Source organism: Podarcis pityusensis (assembly GCF_964106645.2).
Source record: "Podarcis pityusensis genome assembly, chromosome: 5".
NCBI lineage: Eukaryota > Metazoa > Chordata > Lepidosauria > Squamata > Lacertidae > Podarcis > Podarcis pityusensis.
Window position 1 is genome coordinate 5957346 of NC_138032.1, and position 26721 is coordinate 5984066.

General features: G+C 43.6%; 2 protein-coding genes across 2 annotated transcripts in view; one reads left to right on the forward strand and one right to left on the reverse strand.

The window, feature by feature from the left end:
- The window catches only part of LOC308477633 (cytochrome P450 2A12-like), an 18980-nt gene extending 12214 nt beyond the window's left edge, over nt 1-6766 (forward strand). The window contains exons 5-8 of the mRNA XM_081006364.1: nt 338-500; nt 1706-1893; nt 5791-5932; nt 6562-6766. Of these exons, the coding sequence (XP_080862490.1) occupies nt 338-500; nt 1706-1893; nt 5791-5932; nt 6562-6749 (681 nt within the window). The 3' untranslated portion in view covers nt 6750-6766. The remainder of the gene's footprint in view (nt 1-337; nt 501-1705; nt 1894-5790; nt 5933-6561) is intronic.
- A 2799-nt stretch (nt 6767-9565) lies between these two features.
- Nucleotides 9566-26721, reverse strand: part of LOC308478401 (cytochrome P450 2J4-like) — a 439957-nt gene continuing 422801 nt past the window's right edge. The window contains exons 4-9 of the mRNA XM_081008097.1: nt 24881-25041; nt 21589-21765; nt 13932-14073; nt 12075-12262; nt 10885-11026; nt 9566-10148 (exon numbers count right to left, since the gene is read on the reverse strand). Coding sequence (XP_080864223.1) covers nt 9961-10148; nt 10885-11026; nt 12075-12262; nt 13932-14073; nt 21589-21765; nt 24881-25041 — 998 coding nt within the window. The 3' untranslated portion in view covers nt 9566-9960. The remainder of the gene's footprint in view (nt 10149-10884; nt 11027-12074; nt 12263-13931; nt 14074-21588; nt 21766-24880; nt 25042-26721) is intronic.

Genomic DNA, 26721 nt, shown 5'->3' on the forward strand with positions numbered 1-26721 from the left:
ACAATAATCTACAACAGAACCTCTCAAACTTTTCATGTTGATGACACACTTTTTAGATATGCATCATTTTACGACAGAGTAATTCAGTTTTACTAGCAAACCGGAGGTTAAACGAACCCCTTTCCAACCCTAGGAGGAACTCAGGGAGCATCCACACGACACAACTACACACTGTAGTTGACACACTAACATGTTGTGACACACAGTTTGGAAAGCACTGATCTACTCAATGAAAGAGACTCAAATATATTCAAATGCTCACAGGGCAAAAAGTTGGCAAAAGAAGCTAAAGTAAGTGATGGAGAACAGACTATAAGGCATATAAATGACATGTCACCTTTCTTATTTTCAGCACCAGAACAGGAATGATCCAGCGTCTACGTTTAATGAAGACAACCTGGCCCAGTGCATTTTTGACTTCTTTGTAGCAGGGACAGAAACAACCGCCATTTCTCTGAAATGGGCACTTCTCCTCCTGGCAAATCATCCAGATATCCAAGGTGAGAGAGGGAGACGTGCGCAATGGGAGCCAAAAGACAAGAGCATATTGAAATAAGCTAAATGTTTTTGACTTACATCTCATGGAAGATCATTCTTCTTCACAAATGTTTCCTTATACAGATTCTGGAACTTATAATCAAACTCAGCAGTGTGGTAGAAGTAAAAAACTAATTTGCCCTGAACACCCCATGCCCATAGAATACTTCCAGTCTATGATTACTGGGACAATAAGAGATGGAGGGTCTCAATTTATAATTAAATTCATAGGAGAGGGTCAGGGACAAGAATGTGCCCCTGTTGTTAGACTAAAGTGAATTCATCAAAGTTTTTCTGAAGGAGAGAAGAGTGGCTTTGCAAATAGAGGGAGGACAATTTGAAGACTGGGATGGTCAAAGGAAGGGAGAGAAAGAGATGAATGTTTTTGCCAGTGATGTCATGGTGAATCCAGAAATCCAGGCTCCCTTCATGACAACCCCCAAGCCATTCCCCTTCTAAAACTCTGCAACCAAAATGAAATGTTGACCAATGCACAGATTATGACTTAATGAAGTCATGTTTTTTCTTACTCCCTGCCCTTCCGCTTTGCTTAACATCCAGCTTGGAAGAATTCTGGTAGACCTGCTCAATCCCTTGTGACATTTTGGTTGGCCATGATATCTTTCCAAATATAAGTAGCAGCTGAGATTAGGGAATTTTCCAACTTTCCAGACCTAGGAACTCACCTTTAGCTGAAAAATGTTTTTGGAGGAGCACTCCTTAATTTTTTACCAGATATTTATAAGGTGGCAGTGCTGGTGTTGCAACCCACTTTAGGTCGGGAAAAATCCTGGTAGTGCAGCCACCTTGACCCACCAGTGGAAGTAGCAGTTAGAATGTCAAACTAGGATTGAGAAAACCCAGGTTCAAATTCTAGTACAGCTATGAAACCCTCTGGGTGGCCTTAGACTAGTCCGTATTTTTCAGATTAACCTATTGTCCCAGGTTACTAATGAGGTTTAAAAAGAGTGGAAGAACCATGTATATTGCATTGAAGTCCTTGGAGGAAAATATGGGCTATAAATGCAATAAATAATATAATAATATAAATGAGCTATAAACTGGGATTCATTCATATATCTTCTTAGAATAATTTCATGGTAAATAAATATCCTGGAAAAAAATGTTCTTGTCAAAATAAACAATACATTTCCATCATTTTCTTCAGATAAAGTTCACAAGGAGATAAAAAATGTTATAGGTTCTTCTCATTCAATGTGCTACCAAGATAAGAAGAAACTGCCCTACACCAATGCTGTGATTCATGAAATGCAGCGCTTTAAATATGCCTTTGTAAGTGGAATTCCCAGGCAAACGGCAAAGGATGTGAAGATACATGGTTCTCTTATTCCCAAGGTAACAGCTGCATTCTTGTATATCAAGAGCATATAGGGCTGGATCATAAGTGGCGTAAACCTCACTTATGAGCTGCCGAAGCACATGTTCTGGCTCGTAATAGGGCCTACAATGTGGTGGCAAGGGCAGAGGTTTTATCCTACTTTGCTGCCTCCATTACATCCTCGGGGAACCATTGAGCAGAGTTATTCTGTGTCATCCAGAGGTTAGTAACTTGTGACTGGCGAGGTGGATCTCCTGAACACATGGTGACTAGCTGTAACTGGATAGCTAAACATTTCAAGGATAAAGTTGTTTGGCTCTGCAGCAATTTAGATGCTGCTATTGAGACTGTGCCAGCTGAGGTGTCCTACAAATTGTCAGGCCCAGTATTGTGGAATCAATTCCAATTAATAATCTCAGGGTTGTGGGTTTGAGCCCCATGTTGGGCAAAAAATTCCTGCATTGACCCTTGTTGCCCCTTTCAACTCTACAACTCTACAATTCTATGATTATTATTCTATTACAGTGGCACCTTGGTTTAAGAACAGCTTAGTTTATGAACAACTTGGATTAAGAATGCTGGGCGGGGTGACTGGATCGATCAGAGGTGTGGTAGTGTGATGGAGTGGTGCCTGTTGCACTTAAAGAGGCGGTGGTGTTCCACTTCTCAAAAATCCCACTCTAGACCCAATGGAGTGTAACAACTATAGACGGGCTGCCAACACACCTTTCTTAGCAAAGGTGTTTGAGATGGTGGTTGGAGAACAGGTATTCCTGCATACTCTTCAACTGCTCTGAAAATGCTGGGACTGTCACAAAAACCCTTAAGCCATCTGACTCTGTAATGCAGAGTTCTGAATTCCCAGATGAAAGCCTTTCCCACCAACCATCACACTTAAAAAAATAATCAAATCTTTATTCACATTTTCATTCCTTGCTCCTTCCATCTCCTGGCCAGGGAAAGAGAGAAACAGCAACTTACTTCAGGTTCTCATTTGCACACTCTTCTGAGCTGTTCAGCAACATTACACACAACAAGGAGAGTCTGCTCTGCATCCAAAACTCTTAGGTCCCTGCCCAGTTTCTTTGCATTGCTGCCTCATCTTTCATTCCCAGTTTCATTTGAGAACCTGAAGTATCAGAGAGCATTCTGGATTAGTTGTAGTTTCCAGGTCACCTTCAAAGGTAGCCCCACACAGAGTGAATTGCAGTAGTCCAAGTGAGAGATAACTAGAGCATGCCTCTGGTGAGGCAGTCTGTGGGCAGGTAGGGTCTCAGCCTGTGTACCAGATGGAGCTGGTAAACAGCTGCCCTGGACACAGAACTGACCTGCGCCTCCATGGACAGCTGTGAGTCCAAAATAACTCCCAGCTGCACAACTGGGAGTCCTCCACACCTGCCCGCCTCCTGTCCCCCCAAAACAGTACTTCTGTCTTGTCACGATTCAACCTCAATCTGTTAGCTGCCATCCATCCTCCAACCACCTCCAGACACTCACACAGGACCTTCACCGCCTTCACTGATTCTGATTTGAAAGAGAGGTAGAGCTGGGTATCATCTGCATATTGATGAACACCCAGACCCAACCCCCTGATGATCTCTCCCAGCGGCTGCATGTAGTTGTTAAAAAGCATGGGGGAGAGGACAGAACCCTGAGGCACCCCACAAGAGAGAGCCCAGGGGTCTGAACACTCATCCCCCAACCCCACGTTTTGAACACGGCCCAGGAGAAAGGAGCGGAACCACTGTATAACAGTGCCCCCAGCTCCCAGCCCCTCTAGACAGTCCAGAAGGATGTTATGGTCGATGGTGTCAAAAGCTGCTGAGAGATCCAGCAGAACTAGAAAAAGCTCTCACCTTTGTCTCTAGCCTGCTGGAGATCATCAACCAGCACAACCAAGGCAGTTTCAGTCCCATGATGAGGCCTGAATCCTGACTGGAAGGGATCCAAATAGTCCGCTTCTTCCAGGCGTGCCTGGAAGTGCTTGTAAAATGAAACCGTTACGCATTTTACATCCTGCTCAAGTAAACAACTTACTTGATTGATCTTTCTTGTTTCCATGAATGTTTTATTGCCTTTCGTGTGCAACCAGCCCTTCAAATGTGTTTCCAAGGAGGCCGCACTGATTGATCACTCTGCTGATTTTAAGACAGGCACACGTGGAAGTGTTGCTGGACCCAGAGATTTATGAGGATACCCCATATCATACACCTGCACAATCACAACAACAATAATTGTTCAAAGTTATCATGTTTCCAAAATGCTCATAAATACATGACATCACATAGTCTCCACACACACAAACACATAGTTGTATTTATTGATTTGAGGTTTTCTTTTTCCGCCAGGCTTCCCTAAATGAAATACATACCGTATTTTTTGCTCTATAACACGCTCCCAACCATAACACGCACATAGTTTTTAGAGGAGGAAAACAAGAAAAAAAAAATCTAAACGAAACAGTGGATGTATGATTTTTGTGGTTCATGCTGTGGCCACAGACATGTGATCTTACGGTGAGTTTGGGGTAGCCCAATGCAAAAATCCTGAGGATCCATGTGGATCCGTGCTTTGTAACCACGTTTTTGCACCACTGCAGCCCCAGGCAACAGTGGGTGCGTGATTTTTTTGGTGCAAGCTGTAGCCATGGACATGCTATGTGATCTGATGGTGAATTTGGGGTGACCCAGTGCAAAAATCCTGAGGATCTGTGTGGATTCGTGCTTTGTAACCATGTTTTAAGTGGGGAGGGAAGGAAAAGCACTCAAGGGACAAGGAACACGCATGGGGTGGGTGGAGAAGGATGCTGTTAATAATGCAGAAGAGGGGTATAAGAGGAGAAGGCTCTTATAAGAGGAGTGGGGAGGAGAGAGAGACAGAGAGCCTGCTTGAAAAAACGTTGCTGCTATTTAGCGAGTGGGGAGGAGGGAGAGACAGAGAACCTGCTTGAAAAATCTTTGCTGCTATTTAGCGAGTGGGGAGAAGAGAGAGACAGAGAGCCTGCTTGAAAAAACATTGCTGCTATTTAGCGAGTGGGGAGGAGACAGAGACAGAGAGCCTGCTTGAAAAATCTTTGCTGCTATTTAGCGAGTGGGGAGGAGAGAGAGACAGAGAGCCCGCTTGAAAAATCTTTGCTGCTATTTAGCGAGTGGGGAGGAGAGAGAGAGCCCGCTTGAAAAATCTTTGCTGTTATTTAGCGAGTGGGGAGGAGAGAGGGACAGAGAGCCTGCTTGCTTTAAAGGAGCCAACCGGACAGGAACCGCTTACACTCGTGTAAGCGGCTCCTCTCCTCTCCCCTCCCGCTTTGCTCCTTTAAAGCAAGCAGGTTCCCTGTCTCTCTCTCCTCCTCACTCAGCGGCTCTTCTCCCGCTTTGCTGTTTCAAAGCGAGCCATGGAGGAGGGAAGGAAGGGGAACCATGGATCTTCTGCTCACGACTGCAGCAGATCCCCCCGCCATCCGTAGGCATTCGCTCCATAACACTCACAGACATTTCCCCTTACTTTCTAGGAGGAAAGTACGGTGTGAAAAATACGGTAAATTCAAATATTTATATGCTTAAAATACTGCAATTTTGTGTTTCCTCTAATAACGTTGGTACTTGACCAGGAGGAAATACACAAACAGTGATACTGAGTTCAGAAGAAGTTTTAGAACTGAATCAGCCTTGGTCGCCCTGATGGATGGCTGTTATTGGCCAGAGGTCTCAGTCTAGATGTTGGGCTTTCCTTTGAAAAGAGGGGTGGAGAGAAGGAGGCCATTCTTCTCCTGGCTATACAGGTAGGTTTTAATAGGGAGAAAAGCTGAGGATGAATCTGGCCACTGGTAAATGACTTCCCTCCCCTGGCATATTAAAGGACATTTCAGAAATGTGTTGATCTTAGTGTATTCAATGACAATGGTTTCTTCTTTACAGACGACTGGTATCTTTCCTGACCTGCGCTCTGTTCTCCTTGATCCCACACGATGGGAGACACCTGCAGAGTTCAACCCAAATCATTTCTTGGACAAGGATGGACAATATGTGGCTCGAGAAGAATACCTGCCATTTGGTGCAGGTGAATGCAGAAGACCAAGCTATGTTTTGATGTGTAGACATGCATATTGGGCTGCTCACAGGAAATGACATCATAATCAGCACATGCAAGAGAAAGTAGACAGCACTCTTGCAGGAGCAGTGGCCCTGTGACTCACCAGAACAGGAATGAGAAAGGAAGTGGCAACTTTGGGGAAGCTCTGGGTTGGTGATGGTGACTCTGCAGATGCACATACACTTTCAGGGTCTTCACCACCACCAACCTGAAGCATCTCAGACTTTGCCACCACCCTGCCCTATCCCTCCTTTGAGCTCTAAAGGAGACAGGAGTCCTGATTATTTCCTTGACCCAACTCCTTCCAACTCTACGATTCTATGAAGCTACGACTAGTAGTTGGGCTTGGTTTTACAAAATATTATGTGGAGTATTTCAAAGTTATAAAATAATGATATCTGGAGACAGTGCAATTTTTCTAGAAAAAGAGGTGCTGGAACTCACTGTGAACCTCCCTCGTTCTCTTAGAATGGCAGTGATGCCCACCTCAGAGATGCTGGAACTGAGATCCAGTGAGTTCCAGCTGAAACCCCCCCCCCCCCGACTGGAAAGTAAGTTATTACTCAGTTGCTGATTTTCCCATGTCTCCTCTTCAGGGTCTCGCATATGTTTGGGAATGCAGCTGGCAAAGATTGAAATCTTCATCTTCCTGACCAGCCTGCTGAGGACATTCAGCTTCCGGCTGCCAGAAGGAGTGAAAGAACTTAATCAAGACCCTGTACCAAGGGTTGCAATGAACCCTCATCCTTATAAAATCTGTGCTATTCCCCACTGCAGGACATAATAAAACAGGGACCGGCACATCTCTCTCTCCTTCCTTTCCACTGAATATGATGTTCTGCCCTGACTTGCTCATTTTATCTGAAATTAACATAAGAACATAAGAGTCTTCTGGATCAAATTTAGGGTAGTTGTATACCAGGCAAAGGGCCCTTCTCGGTAGTGGCGCCTGCCCTGTGGAACACCCTCCCATCAGATGTCAAATAAATAAAAAACTGACTTTTAGAAGACATCTGAAGGCAGCCCTGTTTAGGGACGTTTTTAATGTTTGATGTTTTATTGTGTTTTTATTGTGTTGGGAGCCACCCAGATGGGTATGTATGTATGTATGTATGATGATAATAATAATAATAATAATAATATAATTTATTATTTATACCTCGCCCATCTGGCTGAGCATCCCCAGCCACTCTGGGCGACCTCCAATCAAGTGTTAAAAACAACACAGCGTTAAATATTAACAGATATTAACAGATCCTGGTTGGTGGAAGAAATTAGAAGAACATGGATTTAATAAATTAAAAGATCTGTTAGATGAAGACGGGAAGTTAAGGACAAAAAATAGCATTTTGGTAGGAAAACAATATTGGTTGAAAGCGCAAGGGCTATATAAATGAATAGAAGCAGAAAAAATAAAGGATATGATGAGTTCAGGATCAGTAATTGATGAAATACGTAACAAAAGACAAATAACAGAGAAAGGGATAGCAGGCTTGATATATAAATTAATGATAAGAAATAAGGAAAGGATGATTAGGGTATTTCAGAATAAATGGGAGCGGGAAGGGCTGTTTCATTTGAATACGGTCCAAGAGATGATGAAGAGTATAGATAAAATAAAAATGGATAAATATAAAGAATTAAGTAGGAAATTCCTATTGAAATGGTATAGAACCCCAGCGCAACTGGCGTGTATAGTTAAAGGATTGAGTCCTAAGTGTTGGCATTGTTGTCAAGAGTTAGGGGTATATGCACATATGTGGTGGGAGTGTATTTGTGTAAAGCAATATTGACAAAAGATTATAAAGGTTATTTCTGAAGTATTTCAGGTTAAGATAGAAGGCAATAGAGAAATGTTTATCTCAGGAATACTGGGGAATAGTAAAATAGAAAGAAAAGAGCAAGATTGGTATAAAATTATGATCTTAGCTGGTATGCTTGTTATTGCATTAGGATGGAAAGAAAAGGATAAATGGACAATGGAAAAATGGAATGACTATGTTTTTGACTATATACAATCTGACATATTTGAACAGGTAATGACGGAAGATACATGGGAAAACAAATGTCAAAAGATTTTGAATAAATGGACAAGTTATAGGAATTGGATAGCACGGGGGGAAGCCAACCCAAGCATCCAAATTAGAATGAATAATCTGTGCACATGGTTAAAGATCTGAAGAGAGAACACGTGTTGGGGGGAGGGGTTAAAGGGGAGGGAGGAAGGGGGAAAAATAGGATAAATGAGTATGGACAAAAGTATATACTGTTACGTATAACTAATAGGAGGAGGATTTTGATGCATGTTATTGTTAGATTTTCGATTGAATGATTTTATTTGTAAGTTATTCGACATCCCTGGATGAAAGTGTGATTATAAAGAATGGAAAATTAAAAAAATTAAAAATTAAAAAAGAAAGAAAGAAAAAGAAAGAAATCAGATTGGTCTGGCATGACTTATTTCTGAGAAACCCATGCCTGTTCTTAGTAATCACAGCATCCTTTTCTAAGTCCTCACAGACTGACCGTATAATTATCTTGTTATGTACTGAAGTTCTCACCCTGGGCCAGCAGGGGGATACTGTAGATAGTTGTGCAAATGAAGGATCGAAAGTGACGTTCAGTGATTGGATAGTTTTAGAAAGTTGTTACAGTAAGGTTGTTCTGGAGCTCTATATAAGCAGGCTGACTGAACCCTTTAGTTCAGTTCTGTTCTGGCTTGTGAATAAACAAGCGAGCCAGAGCCGCACACGGAAACGCCGTTTACCTTCCCGCTAGTAAGCGGTCCCTATTTATCTACTTGCACTTTGATGTGATTTCGAACTACTAGGTTGGCAGGCGCTGGGACCGAGCAACGGGAGCGCACCCCGCCGCGGGGATTCGAACCGCCGACCATACGATCGGCAAGTCCTAGGCACTGAGGTTTTATCCACAGCGCCACCCGCGTCCCTTCCAAAAAAAAAACCCCGTAGCCTTCTTTTAATATAACTTTATTATATTGTTATAAAGAAGTTTGCTCTTTGAGTTACTGGACCGACCCAGCTTGGGTAGGTTCCAGAGATGGGTCAGTCTCTGCACATTGGGGTGTGGGGTGGGGAGTGGCAGCTTAAAATAAGGTTTGAATAAAGCAAGAAGGGAGTTAGAAAGTCTATGTTGTGTTGGTGTTTTAGTGTACACCTCTATGTACTACCCATCTCTGCTGTTTCTCCTTGTTAAAACAGTTTTTAAAAATAAATGAATAACAATTGCTCAGGATCCCTCCATCCTTGCTTTACTCAAACCTCTGCTGTTGTTTTAAACCACAGTGGTCTTGGTGTCCCTCCACCTCCATATTACTCTTAACTTCTGTGGTTGAAAGAAAGAATAGCGGAAGTTGGAGGAATGGCTGCTCTAAAATTCTCCCTCTTCCATTTCTTAGCAGCCACATGGGAGAGTGATAAAGGATGTGAAGTCATCAAATATCCCACAGTGCCTCCACACAACGTATTTCACTCCTGATCCCATGAGTTTTGCCCCCAAAATGAAGTTCCAGATTCAGTGTAGTGATTTGGAAGAGATATTTTTATTAAAAAGCAGATGGGATTCTACTCATCTTAAAGATACAGTCACATATATTGGCACGGGGAGTGTGCTGAAAGGAGGCTGTTCATTATATAGGTGTTGAGGAAAAAGGGGGAAGGGGGAAAAGTAGTGAGGGTAGGAATGGGGATGCAAAGGAGTTGAAAAGAATTGAGGGATTAGGAGGCATGGATAGGATGGAAGATGAAAGGGGCATGAAAGAGCTTGAAGAATAGGAGGAGATGGGGTGACGGTGAAAATGGGCACAAAGCAGAGCTGCAGAGAAAAAGAGAGAAGAAGCCTCAGAAATGGAGCTGGGAAGGTGAAGAGAGACCACAATAGTTGCATGAGATGGGAAGGGGAAACTCTATGTGTCAGGAGTGACAAAGGGTAAGCAGAGGAAGCAGAGGTGCAGCCCCATGTACTTTCATATTTTATTATGCATTGCAGCGGGGAACTGCACAGAGTTTATAAGGATGGGGATGTGCTGTAGCCCCCAGTAAAGCCTCTTTATTGAGTTCTTTCACTCCTTCCGGCAGCTGGAAGCGAAATGCCCTCAGCAGGCTTGTCAGGAAGATGAAAATTTCAGTATTTGCCAGCAGCATACCCAAACACATGCGAGACCCTGAGGATGAGACAAGGGAAAGGCAGCAAGTGAATAATAGCTTACTTTCCAGGGTTCATTACTTTGTAGCTATAAAACACTCTACAAAATATGACATAATAAGGGCAGGAAATTACAAGAAGGAAGCAAGTGGAAGGAAAGGGCTCATGGTTTTGATTATCTCTATACTAACACACAGAACATGGAAAACTAAAACAAATTTGAACCATTAATACAGGATGGCAAATATGACCCAATAGCCACTACTGAAACCTAGTGGAATCAGACTCATGACTGGTATGTAGAAGACTGCTCTGCCCCTCATGTTACTGTTGCCATTTTCTGGAAGCAGACCAATAAGCATGCCTACAGATGCCTACAGGGGCATGGATGGCTTGCCGATCAGAAGGTCGCAGTTCAAATCCACGTGACTGAGTGAGCTCCCATTGCTCAGTCCCAGCTCCTGCCAACCTAGAAGTTCGAAAGCATGTCAAAGTGCAAGTAGATAAATAGGTACCACTCCGGAGGGAAGGTAAACAGCATTTCTGTGCACTGCTCTGGTTTTGCCAGAAATGGCTTAGTCATGCTGGCCACATGACCCAGAAAAACTGTCTGCAGACAAACATCAGCTCCCTCGGTCAGTAAAGCGAGATGAGCGCCACAACCCCAGAGTCGTTCGCGACTGGACTTAACTGTCAGGGGTCCTTTACCTTTATCTTTTTTCAGATCACAACATAGCTTGGACTTTTGGATTTACCTGCACCAAACGCCAGAAACTCTTCTCTAGCCACATATTGTCCATCCTTGTTCAAGAAATGGTTTGGGTTGAACACTGCAGGTGTCTCCCATCTTGTGGGATCAACAAGAACAGAGCGGAAATCAGGAATAATATAAGTTCCCTGCAAAGAAGAAACAAATGATTGGCACTCAGACCAATACATTTCTGGATTGTTCCTCACTGTTCCATAACTAATCTTTGAAGAATTCAAACTGAATTCAAACTGACTAGGGTTTGTGTGTGTGTGTGTGTGTGTGTGTGTGTGTGTAATGCACATTTACCAAAGGCCAGATTCATTCCCAACCCCCCCCCCAATTAATAAGCTACTTGTACAGGCAGAAACACAGGGTGACCTCCTTTTCCGTATCCCTCTTTTAAAAGGAACCCAGAAGATGACCTCTAGCCACTGAGTGTTCCTCCCCTGCCTGTCAGCATCGCCCTTGAGCCAGTGCCACAAACTGGACTCATCCACTTCAGCCCCGACTGGGCTAGGCGAGCTGGGTAGCACTTCCAGAGACCACCTTCTGTGCAGGAACAGGTCAAAGTGCTATGGACTCACAGCTTAGAGTTGTGAGCACCGGATTCACTCCCACAAGAAGACAGTCGTCGCACAGCAGAGTATAGCAGAGTATAGCAGAGCATAAACGACTCGGAGAGCAGCTCTGTAGAATATCTTCTTTATTCTATCTACAACTATAATACACAACTTTATACAGAGCTAAGTGAGGTTTAAGCATAAATGAATGCTGAACTGCACTGAGTGTCTGCAGCTGCAGCAACCTTATCTATACACACAATCTCTAACACTCAGTCTCTCTCTCTCCGACACACTGACTGACTGACTGACTGACTGATGTTAGGCTGGAGCGGAATAAGTAGAGAGCAGAACACCGCCCCTCCTCTCTGGAAAATCACCAGACTCATCAGCAGATTCTTGGATATGGGAGGGGTGAAATCTCCTCATCGCCTCACATTCCCAATAGAACAGCACTAGCCAGTGGTGAAACATGTCTACAGATGGAGCTCCTGCTCTTGCTGCCCTTTTCCTGCCCTTCAAGTTTTTGACTACACAGCAAGTTCCTCTATGGCTTTATGCATCTCTCAATATGTTACCCTAGGATTCTCTTTGCTCTTGAGATACAGGAGTGCAGTTTGCCACACTTCTTTACCTTGGGAATGAGAAAACCACACAGCTTCACATCCTTTGAACATTTCCTGGCGATCCCGAAAAATAAGGCATATTTAAAGCGCTGTATTTCATGAATAACAGCATTGGTGTAGGGCAGTTTCTTCTTATCTTGATAGCAGATTGTGTGAGAAGAACCCAAAGCATCTTCTATCTCCTTGTGGACTTTATCTGAAGAAAATGACGGAAACAGAAGGTTTATTTTGAATACTGCATTTTATTTCAGATGGACATTTATTTTCCAAAAGGGTCTGGGAACGAGCCTCAGTTTCTTATCTTTATAGCCCATTTTTTACTCCAAGGAGCTCAAGTCAGTGTACATGGTTCTTCCCCGCTCTAGATCCCAGGTGTGAAAAGGTTGAAAGCAAACCTCATCTCAGCTGTTTCTGGTTACCAGAGCTGGCTGGATTTGCTGAAGGTCTGTGATCCAAGGCTGTCTGTTTTACACATTTTTTTTTTTAAATCCTCCACCCCTCAGCCCTCAATATTTCCCACTCTGTTTCACCAATCCTCCTTTTCCAGCTTGATCTTTGGCTAACATCACTCATGTAATGGAGCAAGGAGAGGCAGGGATGAGGCTCAGGTACTTATTTCACAGCAGGGGCAATGATGGCGCCCCCCGGGGACCTCTTGGCCAGCCCTCTGCAGGCTGAATAAATAAGAATTTATCAAAAAGAAAATCACCCACTAAGCCAAGCAGAGGTAAAGGTGGCTTACATTAACTGTGTGTTAAGCTACCATTTATATTTGGAAAGATTCCTTTATCACAGCCAAAGCAAATTTCAGGAGTGAATGAGCCCACCAGAACTCTTCTAGGCTGAATGCTGAGTAGGGTGTAATGTATGTGTGCAAAAGTGGGGCAATAATGAAGGAATGGGTGGCGCTGCGGTTTAAACCACTGTGCCGCTTGGGCATGCTGATTGGAAGGTCGGTGGTTTGAGGCCCCACAAAGGGGTGAGCTCCCGTTCTTCGGTCCTGGCTCCTGCCCACCTAGCAGTTCGAAAGCATGCAGTGCTAGTAGATAAATAGGTACCACTCCAGCTGGAAGGTAAATGGAGTTTCCATGCGCTGCTCTTGTTTCGCCAGAAGCGGCTTAGTCATGCTGGCCACATGACCCAGAAAACTGTCTGTGGAAGCGGACAAACGCCGGCTCCCTCGGTCTGTAAAGTGAAATGAGTGATGCAACCCCAGAGTCATTCACGACTGGACTAAATTGTCAGGGGTCCCTTTACCTTTTAATGCAGGAGCAAGGAGGGGGTCTGAGGAAAGGAAAGGAAACGTGCCCCCAATGCCACATGCTTATCTGCTGCCATCCTTGTGCACGGCACACACTACTCTGCAGTGAGGGGGTGGCGGCTTGCATTTATGTATTTATTCTACTAATTTGGAAGTATGCTTGATGTTTTAAGCATCTCCTGGCACTGTACATTATGTACAATATAAAAACAATATCCACCAAAACAAAAACAAAAATGCTTCATGAAAGGCAGAGGGAAGGGCATTCCACAACACAAGAGCAACATTAGAAAATTCCTATTTTGGGGTCACCATCCTACTGCATTCTGTAGGGTGTTGTGCTACCAGCAGAATGCAAAGGGTTAATGCTCACAAGGGCTGTAGAACTCTGTGATGCCATACATGTATGTCAAAAGCATTCAGCTTATTTCAATAACGCTTTGTCTCCCCAAACTTCCATCATAAGCTCACTTACTTTTAACTCTTTCTGATGTTTTATGTTCTTTGTTTTATCATCTCATTAGATGTGAATGAAACCTTTAAATAATTACGGTCCACTCTAGAGATCAAGAGAAGCCCAGGCTCCCATTGTTCCCTCTCTCACCTTGGATATCTGGATGACTTGCCAGGAGGAGAAGTGCCCATTTCAGAGAACTGACAGTTGTGTCTGACCCTGCTACAAAGAAGTCAAAAATACACCAAGCCATGTTTTCTTCATCATAGGTGGACTCTGGGTCATTCTTGCTCTGATGTTGAAAATGAGGAAGGTGACAAGTCATTCACATGCATTACAATCTGTCCTTCAGCACTTACTTTATCTTCTTTTACCCAGTTACTACAATGCAACTAACATATGCTTGATGAAGGGCAGGGCATCCCATTACACTGCTTGCTGCAAAATGGGAAGATGCCATCACCACTGCCCTGCTGCCACTGCTGCCCCCCCTTACCTGAATCACACAACAGTGCCCACAAAGTGGGCTGGATAGAAAGATCCCACTTCTTGCCATTCCACCACCCAAGGCAGCTGCCTCAGCCTGCCTAATGGGCTGGCCGGCCCTGTGCTTCATAGTTGGTTGTGGCAAGAGATCTATGCACACCTTCCTGTGACCACAGTTGTAGCTGCTGGTGCTGCATTTGAGGATCTGTGGTTTGGGGTAATAATCCAGCACTGACAGGAGGAGAGGGATCCAATGGAATCTCTCTGGCAGCACACATTCAAAATGTGCACTAAAGGGACCCCTGACCATTAGGTCCAGTTGTGACCGACTCTGGGGTTGCAGCGCTCATCTCGCTTTATTGGCCGAGGGAGCCGGCGTACAGCTTCCGGGTCATGTGGCCAGCATGACTAAGCCACTTCTGGCGAACCAGAGCAGTGCACGGAAACGCCATTTACCTTCCCTCCGGAGCAGTACCTATTTATCTACTTGCACTTTGATGTGCTTTCGAACTGCTAGGTTGGCAGGAGCAGGGACAGAGCAACGGGAGCTCACCCCGTCGCGGGGATTCGAACCGCCGACCTTCTGATCGGCAAGTCCTAGGCTCTGTGGTTTAACCCACAGCGCCACCCGTATCCTGAAAATGTGCACTACTTAACACTAAATATAATTATTTATTCTTTTGTCACCATAATGAAATTATGTTAAAGTTTGTTGGGTCATATATCTTTGACCCACTGAGTCTGCTGCAACGGCCCTGCAATAAATTTGATTTATTGCTACTCCGACAAACTTCCAATGGCGCCCACACGCTTCCACTCCGTGCGCTGCCAGTCTCCTCAGTTGCTGGATAATAGCAGAGTTCACATGCAGCATCAAATGGCTTGTCTGTGTCGACGTGGTGTCCTCAATAACGCAGCTCGACACCAGTGCTTCTAATCCAAAACTCTTTATTTAGTAGCACTCATAACAGAAAAGAAAACCTGCAGAATCTAGCTGCACGTTCGCAGCTCACTGCCTCTTAACAAAAACTGAAACAACCTTGCTAACGTCCCCAGACAGACTGCTCTCCAGAGAGAGCTCAGCCCCCACAGAGCACAGATCAAAGGAACAAAGCATGGATCATGTGGGCAGTGCACCCAGTTGATAAGAAGCCTCCTGGAGTGTTAACTCCTGACAGTCCAGAACCACAACAAATTATATTTTTAACCTTCTAGTGTATGAATATAGATGAGTCAGGGGTTTGAATTCTGACTCCCCTCCCCCTGTGTGTGGCGTGTAATAAGACATTTGCCACTATCCACTTGGATTGTGCCCAGACTGAGGTTTCATATTCTTCACCCTCACAACAGTCATGTAGGGTGGGACATTTGCTGTTCCTGTTTTCCTGTGGGGAATAGAGACTGATCCTATTCAGCTCTTGGTAATGTGGGGACTTGAACTGCGGCTACTCCTAAGCCTAAGCAGATTTTAATAGCACCTGGGGTGGGTAACACTGAGGGTTATATTAGACTTCCGGGTTAGCGCCATCGGCGAATGGCAGAGTTCCTCCGACCGGAGGAACTGGCTCTGTGGAAACTGGGTCGTCCCGCCGCGGCGAAGGTGGGGACCCGCTAGAAATCCCAGGCGGAGGAAGCCTGGGAATGTGGGGTTCGGCAGGGCACCAGGAGCGCCCCCCTACTCACGGGAACCCCATTTCGGGGCTCCGGAGTGAAGTGGGGTGAGCGGCGCGGTGCTGCGAACTGATTGCTACTTTCACGGAGTGAAGCCGCACAGCCATTGCCGGAGAGCGCTGACTTTTTCCTGTGGACAATTGGATTTAAAACAAGTACCCGTGAGTAGAAACGGAAAATTGGATCAAGAAAATATCTTAATTTGGCACCGAAGCGGGGAGGTTCAAAACAGGAAGTCCGCCTTCCGCTTTTTGTATATAGACTGAAGCAAAAACCTTGTAAGCTAAAGCCTGGAAAGTCGTTAAAAAAGTCTAAATTTCCTTCATTTATAACTACTGAAACCCCCTTGGAAGCAGGAGAAAAGGGGGGGGGACTTTGTTTAACGCCCGCAGGAGAGGGAGTGAAGAAAGATAAGATTCCACCGTCTCTAACCTGGGAACGGGGTGTCAGAGACAGAAATTGTTGGAGAGGTTCATTTACTGTGAATGGAATACTTTGACAGATAGCTAAAGAAGAGAAATAAACTGATTCCAATGTTGCCTTTTGCATTCTAAAGAAACAAAATATCTGAAAATGAAAGTAATTTCCCTTTGTTGGACTTGCCTTAAAAAAAAATGGATACAAATAGAAATTGTCTCCTCTAGAGATAGCTTGCTAAATTGTTGCTGCAGTCTACTTGAGGACTCTACAGCTGTCAGATTAAGATCGTGGGACCAGTCCTTTTTGACCTTGACTAAACATGAGCTGGGAGGAAGTTTTGGTGCTTGCTTTATGCAAGACAAGTGCCTTGTTGGAACAGATGCATGAGAAGATGGATTTGATGAATGAGAAAATGGATTTGGTGACTGTTGTGGTTAATAACTGTGGACAAACAGGGAATATTGATACAGAAACCATTCAGGAACCAACTCAGGAACCTGTACTGATTGGGCAAGTGCAGAAGATAATGGAGGAGGTTGCGGTTGCACCTCAAATAATACAAATGGAGAGACCCGAGGCCCTACAGGAGCATAAGCCGCTGTCTTTGAAGATTGAAGTTGGAGGGGGCCAGGGGGAGTCTGGAGCTGAGGAGGTTCTTAACTTTGGAGAGACCTTGAAATATGCTTTTAAATATTCTTTGGACTACATTGATGACTGTGGGGAGTGGGACTGTGGGGAATGGGCTGGTTTGATGAAGGGAGATGGAGATAATTTTGGGTTGGAATCCCCCAGAGACCTACTCCTCAATGAGAAAGGAAAGAAATTAAGAAAGAGACCAACAGAAGACAAGGAAAAGTGCAAGTATAAACAAGAAGAAGAAGATCTGCAGAAGGGACATAGAATCATAGAATCATAGAATCATAGAGTTGGAAGAGACCACAAGGGCCATCGAGTCCAACCCCCTGCCAAGCAGGAAACACCATCAGAGCACTCCTGACATATGGTTGTCAAGCCTCTGCTTAAAGACCTCCAAAGAAGGAGACTCCACCACACTCCTTGGCAGCAAATTCCACTGTCGAACAGCTCTTACTGTCAGGAAGTTCTTCCTAATCTTTAGGTGGAATCTTCTTTCTTGTAGTTTGGATCCATTGCTCCGTGTCCGCTTCTCTGGAGCAGCAGAAAACCACCTTTCTCCCTCCTCTATGTGACATCCTTTTATATATTTGAACATGGCTATCATATCACCCCTTAACCTCCTCTTCTCCAGGCTAAACATGCCCAGCTCTCTTAGCCGTTCCTCATAAGGCATCGTTTCCAGGCCTTTGACCATTTTGGTTGCCCTCCTCTGGACACGTTCCAGTTTGTCAGTGTCCTTCTTGAACTGTGGTGCCCAGAACTGGACACAGTACTCCAGGTGAGGTCTGACCAGAGCAGAATACAGTGGCACTATTACTTCCCTTGATCTAGATGCTATACTCCTATTGATGCAGCCCAGAATTGCATTGGCTTTTTTAGCTGCCGCGTCACACTGTTGGCTCATGTCAAGTTTGTGGTCAACCAAGACTCCTAGATCCTTTTCACATGTACTGCTCTCAAGCCAGGTGTCCCCCATCTTGTATTTGTGCCTCTCATTCTTTTTGCCCAAGTGCAATACTTTACATTTCTCCCTGTTAAAATTCATCTTGTTTCTTTTGGCCCAGTTCTCTAATCTGTCAAGGTCGTTTTGAAGTGTGATCCTGTCCTCTGGGGTGTTAGCCACCCCTCCCAGTTTGGTGTCATCTGCAAATTTGATCAGGATGCCCTTGAGTCCATCATCCAAGTCGTTGATAAAGATGTTGAATAAGACCGGGCCCAAGACAGAACCCTGTGGCACCCCACTAGTCACTCTTCTCCAGGATGAAGAGGAACCATTGATGAGCACCCTTTGGGTTCGGTCCGTCAGCCAGTTACAAATCCACTGAGTGGTAGCATAGTCAAGACCACATTTTACCAGCTTCTTTACAAGGATATCATGGGGCACCTTGTCAAATGCCTTGCTGAAATCAAGGTAGGCTACATCCACTGCGTTCCCTTCATCTACCAGGCTTGTAATTCTGTCAAAAAACGAGATCAGGTTAGTCTGACGTGACTTATTTTTCAGAAATCCATGCTGACTATTGGTGATCACAGCATTCCTTTCTAGGTGCTCACAGACTGTTTGCTTAATGATCTGCTCCAGAATCTTCCCTGGTATTGATGTCAGACTGACTGGGCGGTAATTATTTGGGTCCTCTCTTTTCCCCTTTTTGAAAATAGGGACAACATTTGCCCTCCTCCAGTCTGCCGGGACTTCACCTGTTCTCCAGGAATTCTCAAAGATGACTGCCAGTGGTTCTGAGATCACATCTGCCAGTTCTTTTAATACTCTTGGATGCAGTTCATCTGGCCCTGGAGACTTGAATACATCTAAACTAGCCAAGTATTCTTGTACTATCTCCTTAGTTATTCTGGGCTGTGTTTCCTTTGCTGAATCATTTGCTCCAAATTCTTCAGGTCGGGCATTGTTTTCTTTATCGGAGAAGACTGAGGCAAAGAAGGCATTGAGGAGTTCAGCCCTTTCTGTGTCCCCTGTTTGCATTTCACCATCTTCTCCTCTGAGTGAGAGACTTGGAAGAGACTTAAGGGCCTCGGACATAAGATTACCTGGTTGATGGACTAGATGGAATGGACAGTAAGGACTGACACGACCCGAGACCAGGAAGAAGAGACGTTGGATGAAGATTGGAAGAAAATTTATAAAGAATTTTTTTTCTAGGGAATTAGCCTAAAATTAATGAATATTAGGGGAAATGTTGGAATGAAACTATATGACTCTAGTAGAAATGATATCAGGAGTTATGTATAATTGAGTATTAAGCTTTAAGCTCTAAAGTATTTTTTTGGTAAGATAAGGTTAAATAAATTAAGGTAATTTGAATAACAGAATATGGGGAAAAGATGGAAAGGATTTGTTGAGTTAATTAATAGGTTAAATTGTTAAGATAAATTATTTAATAAAAATTGAGAAAGATGGAAAGGATTTGCTGAAATATCTAATTAAACTAGAATACAAAAAGGGAGGCGTGAGGAGGTCAATGAAACAAGCAAATGGAAGTTAAAGATATGTAATATGGGATTTGTGTCTTTTCTTTCTTTCTTTTCCCCCCCTTTTTGCTGTATTGTTGCATTGGTTTTTATGTTTTGCTTTTCTTATTCTTTTTTATGTATTGTAGTGTTGTTTTTAATTTTTTTCTTTCTTTTCTGTAATTTTGAAATTACTAATAAATATTATTTTATAAAAAACAACAACACTGAGGGTTATATTGATATCCTCACAGTTTTTTTAGATCTCCCAAGAATACCCACTCCCTCTTGAGAGCCAAGTTCGAACAGGAAGGCATTTAAAGAGGTATGCCCAGTCACTGCCTTAACTTCTGTGGAGACTCCCTTCCCCATGCGGTATGCTCAAACCTGAGCCACTTTGGCTTGTATTGTGCCATCTTTTTCTTTAACATTGTTATAGATTTAAGGGGGACCCTTCCCTAAACCCTACAAATTAATAAATGCTAGGATTTTGGTTATTTGGGGTGTGAAGGGAGAATGCAAGCTGCAGAGGAATTCCTGTGGCTGAGCTATGTCCATCAAAGAACAATAGATGGCAATTGAGGGACATTCATAATACAAGAGGACTCCTTTCCCTTGCCTGAAGGTGTGAACTAGGGAATCAGAATGTTGCTGGGGTAACTGGCCCGGTAGCAAGAAGGAGGAAGAAGAGCTGAGATCCATCTTGGGCAGCCTGGCTGAAGGCTGGCTGTGCTGCTGAGGGGTACAAACTCCTCTTGAAAGGACCATGCTGTAAGATCTGGACTTCCTCCATGCAGACTGAAGGTGTAATGAATATTTCTTAAAGCCACAACAGTCTCCGCCATTTCTTCAATTCTCCAAAGAAACACAGATCCTGGGTGGGTGCTGCTACCGATCGGCAGAGAAAGAGGGGCAGGGACTCGACTTAAGACATTTCAAGTGTCCCAAGGTGCTTTTGAGTTGGCTTTTGGTGACCATGGTTAAGCTCTGAATTTGTGGTAGAGATGAGGTTTCAATCTGTGGCTTATTTGCCTGCTTTTCAACTAGTTTTAAATGTTTTAATCTGTCCTGAACGTGAGGGGTGTGAAAGGGTTAGCAATTCAAATAAAGTCTTATTTCATGCTATTGGATCTGCCCAGTGGTGGAGGAAGGGGGGGCAGCAGGGGCGGCGGTCCGCCTAGGGTGCCATCTTTGAGGGGGATGACAAGAAGGCACCCTGCAGGGGGCTCACCCTGTCACCCCCGGGTGTGGTGGCGTGAGACACCACCATCGTGCTGCCGCCACGTGCAGAGAATCCCTCCGCTGTCCATATGGCGCACATGCTGCGCCGCTGTACATAGTGGCGCTGCGCATGTGCCATACCTGGTGGCTCTGCACATGCTCAGCTGGGTGGTTTGCCCTGCCCCTGTGGGTGGTTTGCCCCGCCCCTTGACACCCCACACCGGGTGCCAGACAGCCTTTCTTCACCCCTGGATCTGCCCCCAGGAGCGGTATAATTTGATCGCTGTTAACTGGAGGTGCCTGGGTTGGCATACAGAAAATTGGCCAGATGTGTAAGCCACAGATTGTGTCCACTGGGTAGATTGGTGGCATTGTGTACAGTCTTGCAAAGGATAGCATGGGTTAGAACTATGTACCAACAAATCCTTCACTGAAGAAAAGTGGGGTGAAAATGAAATCATTGAACCAACAAGCAGTGCTTTTCTGTTTTCTCAGTCCATGTCTGAATGTGAGATGAACAACAATACAAAATAATTTATGTACAGAAACAATGTTCCATAGGGAAGACCCCTCAACACACATGAACTCACACTCATTCACACTCATATTTGGGGTTATGAAAATATCTGCCTTTTCCTAGCCATTTCAATAGATGCTTCAATAGATGGATGTTCACCCACTTTAATAATAATAATAATAATAATAATAATAATAATAATAATAATAATAATAATATTTTTTAGCAAATAAAAAACTGTGAAAGAAATTTGGGGAAAGCTCAAGGTGGTTTCCAGCTGAGATTCAGAAAAAAATGTTGGTTTTCTGGCAACAGATTAGTATTCACATGTAACAGGGAATATAATGACTCCTGGGATGAACAGTATTCAGTTGCAAAATAGATACTTACTTTCTCCATCTGAAGTAGATAGAAATCAATGAAATCCTGTGGCTCATGCAGAGATAGATTCTCCTTATGCTTCTCTATCTCCTCCTTTGCAAATGAAAGCATTGCCTTCAGGCAGTACAATGCCTTCTTGTGAGGCCCTGGGACATGTTTCATAAGCCATGGGAACATTTCATATAGCTAAAGGAAAGATAGAGAAAATTTGGTCACATGGTTCATGCTTTGGATTAGCGATGTTCAAGGGACGTCTCTGCTCTCAGTATTTCTCCTGCAGAGGGGAGCACAGAGAGAAAATCATTTTGACTGTTGACCTCTGAGCTCCAAAGCCACGTTGCAATTGGGGATAGACCCTGTCAGTGAGTGACTGTAATTTGTTGAGAACCACAGGGTGATTCCATGATAGCTCCATGATAAACAGGTCACACCTGTCTTGTGGCATGGATTATTTCCTCCAACACTGCAAGATGAACCCATGAAAGTGCATCATGGTGGCTAACAGATTGAAGTTGAATCCTGACAAGACAGAAGTACTGTTCTTGGGGGACAGGGAGTGGCTGGTGTGGAGGACTCCCTGGTCCTGAATGGGGTAACTGTGCCCCTGAAGGACCAGGTGTGCAGCCTGGGAGTCATTTTGGACTCACAGCTGTCCATGGAAGTGCAGGTCAATTCTGTGTCCAGGGCAGCTGTCTACCAGCTCCATCTGGTACGCGGGCTGAGATCCTACCTGCCTGCAGACTGTCTCGCAAGAGTGGTGCATGGACTACCGCAATGAACTCTACATGGGGATACCTTTGAAGGTGACACGAAACTGCAATTAATCCAGAATGCAGCAGCTAGACTGGTGACTGGGACTGGCCACCGGGACAATATAACACCAGTCCTGAAAGACCTGCATTGGCTCCCAGTACGTTTCCAACCACAATTCAAAGTGTTGGTGCTGACCTTGAAAGCCCTAAACAGCCTCAGTCCTGTATACCTGAAGGAGCGTCTCCACCCCCATTGTTCAGCCTGGACACTGAGATCCAGCACGGAGGGCCTTCTGGCGGTTCCCTCATTGCGAGAAGCCAGGTTACAGGAAACCAGGCAGAGGGCCTTCTCGGTAGTGGCACCTGCCCTGTGGAACACCCTCCCATCAGATGTCAAAGCAAATAAGCAACTATCCTACTTTTAAATGACATCTGAAGGCAGCCCTGTTTAGGGAAGTTTTTAATGTTTAATGCTGTAATGCGTTTTTAATATTTGATTGGGAGCCACCCAGAGTGGCTGGGGAAACCCAGCCAGATGGGCGGGGTATAAATAATAAATTATTATTATTATCATGAGGGAGGAATTGAGACCAGCTTTCAGCACTTCCGTTGGGATTCCATCCTGTCCTGGGGTTGTACCACATGCTTGAGAGTTGAAGGTGTTATTCAGCTTGTCAAGGGAGAGAGGGACATTCAGCACTTCAAAGAGAGGCAAAGACTGGATACTGTCAATGTGTTTGAGACCATGTTTTCCCATAGCACAATTCATGATAATGATCTGCCCATCACTTCATCTGCTTGCTGCTGTGTCTCCAGACAAGGTTTTCAGTGGTGCAGATTTCCTGGCTGTTGGTCCAAAGGCAGTCTTCATGCCTTCATACATTTTTCACTGTCAGCAGTGAGTTGAATGTTTGATATAGCTTTAGCGAGTAGTCATTGACACATCATCTGATCCTTGCCTTTCTCAGTGCAGGAAACATCTTCTCATAAGGCACAAATTTGTAGTTCACAAATGTGAACCTCACCCTTTGCAGCAATAGCAAGCTCCCTCTCCTGACAGCCTGCTCTAGTTCTTCATAGAACATGTCCTTGGTCTGTATGTCAGAGCACATAGGTGGGACTGCAGATGCTTAAGATGCTCTAATAACATTCAAACCTGCAATTTGCAACTTTGCAAAATTGCATACAAATGTGTGCATTAGGAGAAATTAGCACCAAAATGCTGACGAAATTTCATGAGAATTTTTTTTAAAAAACATATCAGAAATTGATGTAGAAATGTGGAGAACCAATTTTAAGACAGGAAAAATGAGAAACTAAGAGAAACTGAAATTGTCAGGTCCACCCATCCCCCTCAGGTCAAAAGGTTTTAGCTGAGGTCATACAGAAGGGGGCTGCTTTCCTTAGCAGTGCAGGGAATGCTTGAGTTGCAGACCTCTGTTTCATTTTTAAAAAATCCAGCAAAGGAGCCACACCATAGGCACCATAATGACTGACACTGCTAAGTTGCAGCTCCCCTGCTTGCAATACAAATCAGGAGATTGATTTGCCCCTCCCCCTTGGGAAAATCAATGCACCTCTGTTGGGTTTAGAGTTGAACTCTTCAACGGTTATGGTAGCACTATTCAAACATGGGCATTTATGGCTCTCCTGAAACTTACTAGTGATGTTCCCAAAATTTAGGTAAAGGTAAAGGGACCCCTGACCATTAGGTCCAGTCGTGGCCGACTCTGGGGTTGCGGCTTTATTGGCCGAGGGAGCCAGTGTACAGCTTCCAGGTCACATGGCCGGAAATTTAGAGATGTATGAATATTTATGGCACAAAGGTTCAAATACTGCCATTGTATATTCCAGGCAGACAACCTTCACACCCTCAGCAAAATGTAGCCATGTGGAGTTTATGGATCTAGCCAGCCAGCCATGCTGTCCTTGCATTTCCAAATTATATCACCAACATGTCCTGGTCTGTGGTCTGTGTATGCTCAGTGCTCATTTGGATGTTTGGCGTCAATGTGCTATAGTAGGTCCCTGCCCCCAATAATACTTGTCTTTCTTAAAACTTGAAGATAGCCCGGGATCTTAAATTGGTCCAAAATATGGCTGCCAAGACATATGCTCATCAATCAAGTCCTATAAGCCTTGATATACAGTGAGCAAAGAATAGACACATTTATTTTTCCATAATGACAATAAAATTGTAGAATTCTCTTCTTGAGAAGATTATTTTGTTCACTGCTGTTTACTTAAGGTGGGCTCTAGACAACTTGTTCTGAAAGGTTATTGTTCCATTTTTATCCAATTTTTTCTCCAAAGAGTCCCTTGTGGTTGGACATAGTCTCCTTATTCTTTCTTTCAACTTTTATAATAATCTTGAGAAATTATTTATGCTATGAGATCGTAAATAGCCCTTATCTCAGATTAGATTTAAACCTGAACTCAGTTTTCCAATGCTCTAACTTCTATCGTAATGGATTCCAGAATGCTGATTGAGGGATTTAAGGCACTTGGGAGACCTGTCAGGCTCAGTAGGAATGAAAATGAAAACTCACAAAATGAGCAAAGCTACACAGATATTTTAGGAGAAAATTCATGGCTTCTATCAGCTTCTGGAACCTTTTATCTTCAAGAGCAAACAGGTGCCCAAAAGCCACAGCACATATCACGTTGGAGGCTGAATTAGTGATGGGCATGGAGGGGTCAAGTGGTTGACCTGCAAAATAAAGTTATACTAATGTGAGTTCAGCCACTCCTGTTCATACGGAGAATGGTATTTTATGGTGGACAAGAGAAACTGCAGGGATCTCCAGCAATTGGTTTATTAACATTAATTAATTAATTGATTGGTTGGTTTATATACCACCCTTCATCACAAGATTCTAGGGTGTTTCACAGAGTAGAAATACAAGATAAAAACCCAGGTAAATAGTTAAAACAAAATAACAAAACATTCCATAAGCACATTTAAAAGGCTGTAGAATATTAATCAGCCAAACACCTGTTTGAAGGGGAACATTTTTTCTTGGCACTTAAAGATATATAATGATAGCATTCCATTTAAGGCTCATTAGGAATCAAACAAAACATATCACATTCCTTCACAAAATGTACAGAGGTTATACACAAAGGTTTCTTCAGACATATGCCAACCCAGCGCCATCACCTATCATCACATACCCTTTGAACGTGCAAAGACCTCCACTAGCTGATGGGCTTCCTCTTCTATTTGGTGCTCCATGCCTTTCCTCCCCAGTCCTAGCTTCCGCATAGTAACAATACCAAACCGTCTCTGTTGCCTCCAGGTGTGACCATTTGATAATATAATGCCTATGAAAAACCAGTGACAATAGTGGAAGAAGGGAGAACTTTAGATAATCCCGAGGAAGTTAAAAAGTGCTTTATAAAATATTGTAATGAGCTATATAAAGCAGGAACTGAGACAGAGGATGAAATAAAAGAGTATTTATATGGAAAGGACATACCTAAAATTAAGAAAGAAAAGATTCAAGATCTAAACTCTCCAATAACCATGACAGAGCTACATCAAGCAATAATTAAGATGAAATTGGGAAAATCCCCAGGCCTGGATGGAATCACCATTATCACCTATGAAGATACTTTTAAATAGAATACTAGAAGACGGGAAGATTCCCAATACCTGGAAGCAGGCTCATATAGTAGTAATCCCAAAACAAGGACGAAATAAGGAGTTCATAACCAATTATAGACCAATATCATTACTTAATAATGACTACAAGATTTATGCACAAATATTGGCAACAAGATTAAAAACAGTTTTGCAGGATTGTATAAACAAAGAGCAGGCAGCGTTTTTGCCGGGCAGGAAAATGAGTGATAATATAAGAACAGTGATTGATATGATCGAGTATTTAGACATGAAACCGAATAAGAAGGTAGCCTTTGCATTTGTGGATGCGGAAAAGGCGTTTGATAAAGTTTCATGGAAATTGCTAAAAATAATATTAGACCAGATGGACATGGGAGACCAAATTACAAGAGGGTTAAAAGCAATCTATGAACAACAAGAAGCAAATATAATAATAATAATGACATGACTGATTATTTTAAAATACAGAAGGGCACCAGACAAGGGTGCCCGCTCTCACCATTATTATTCATTTTGGTTTTGGAAGAAATCAGACTAGACCAAGAAATAAATGGAATATCCTTAGGGGAGAAAACATATAAAATAAGGGCATTTGCTGATGATTTAGTGTTAATGGTGGAAAGCCCAAAGGAAAGCATAGCAAAGGCTCTAGAAAAAATGGAAAACTTCGGAAAGGTTTCAGGCTTTGCTTTGAATAAAGAAAAAATGAAACTAATGGTAAAAAACATGGGAGACCAAGAGAAAAAGGAACTGGTAGAAAAATTT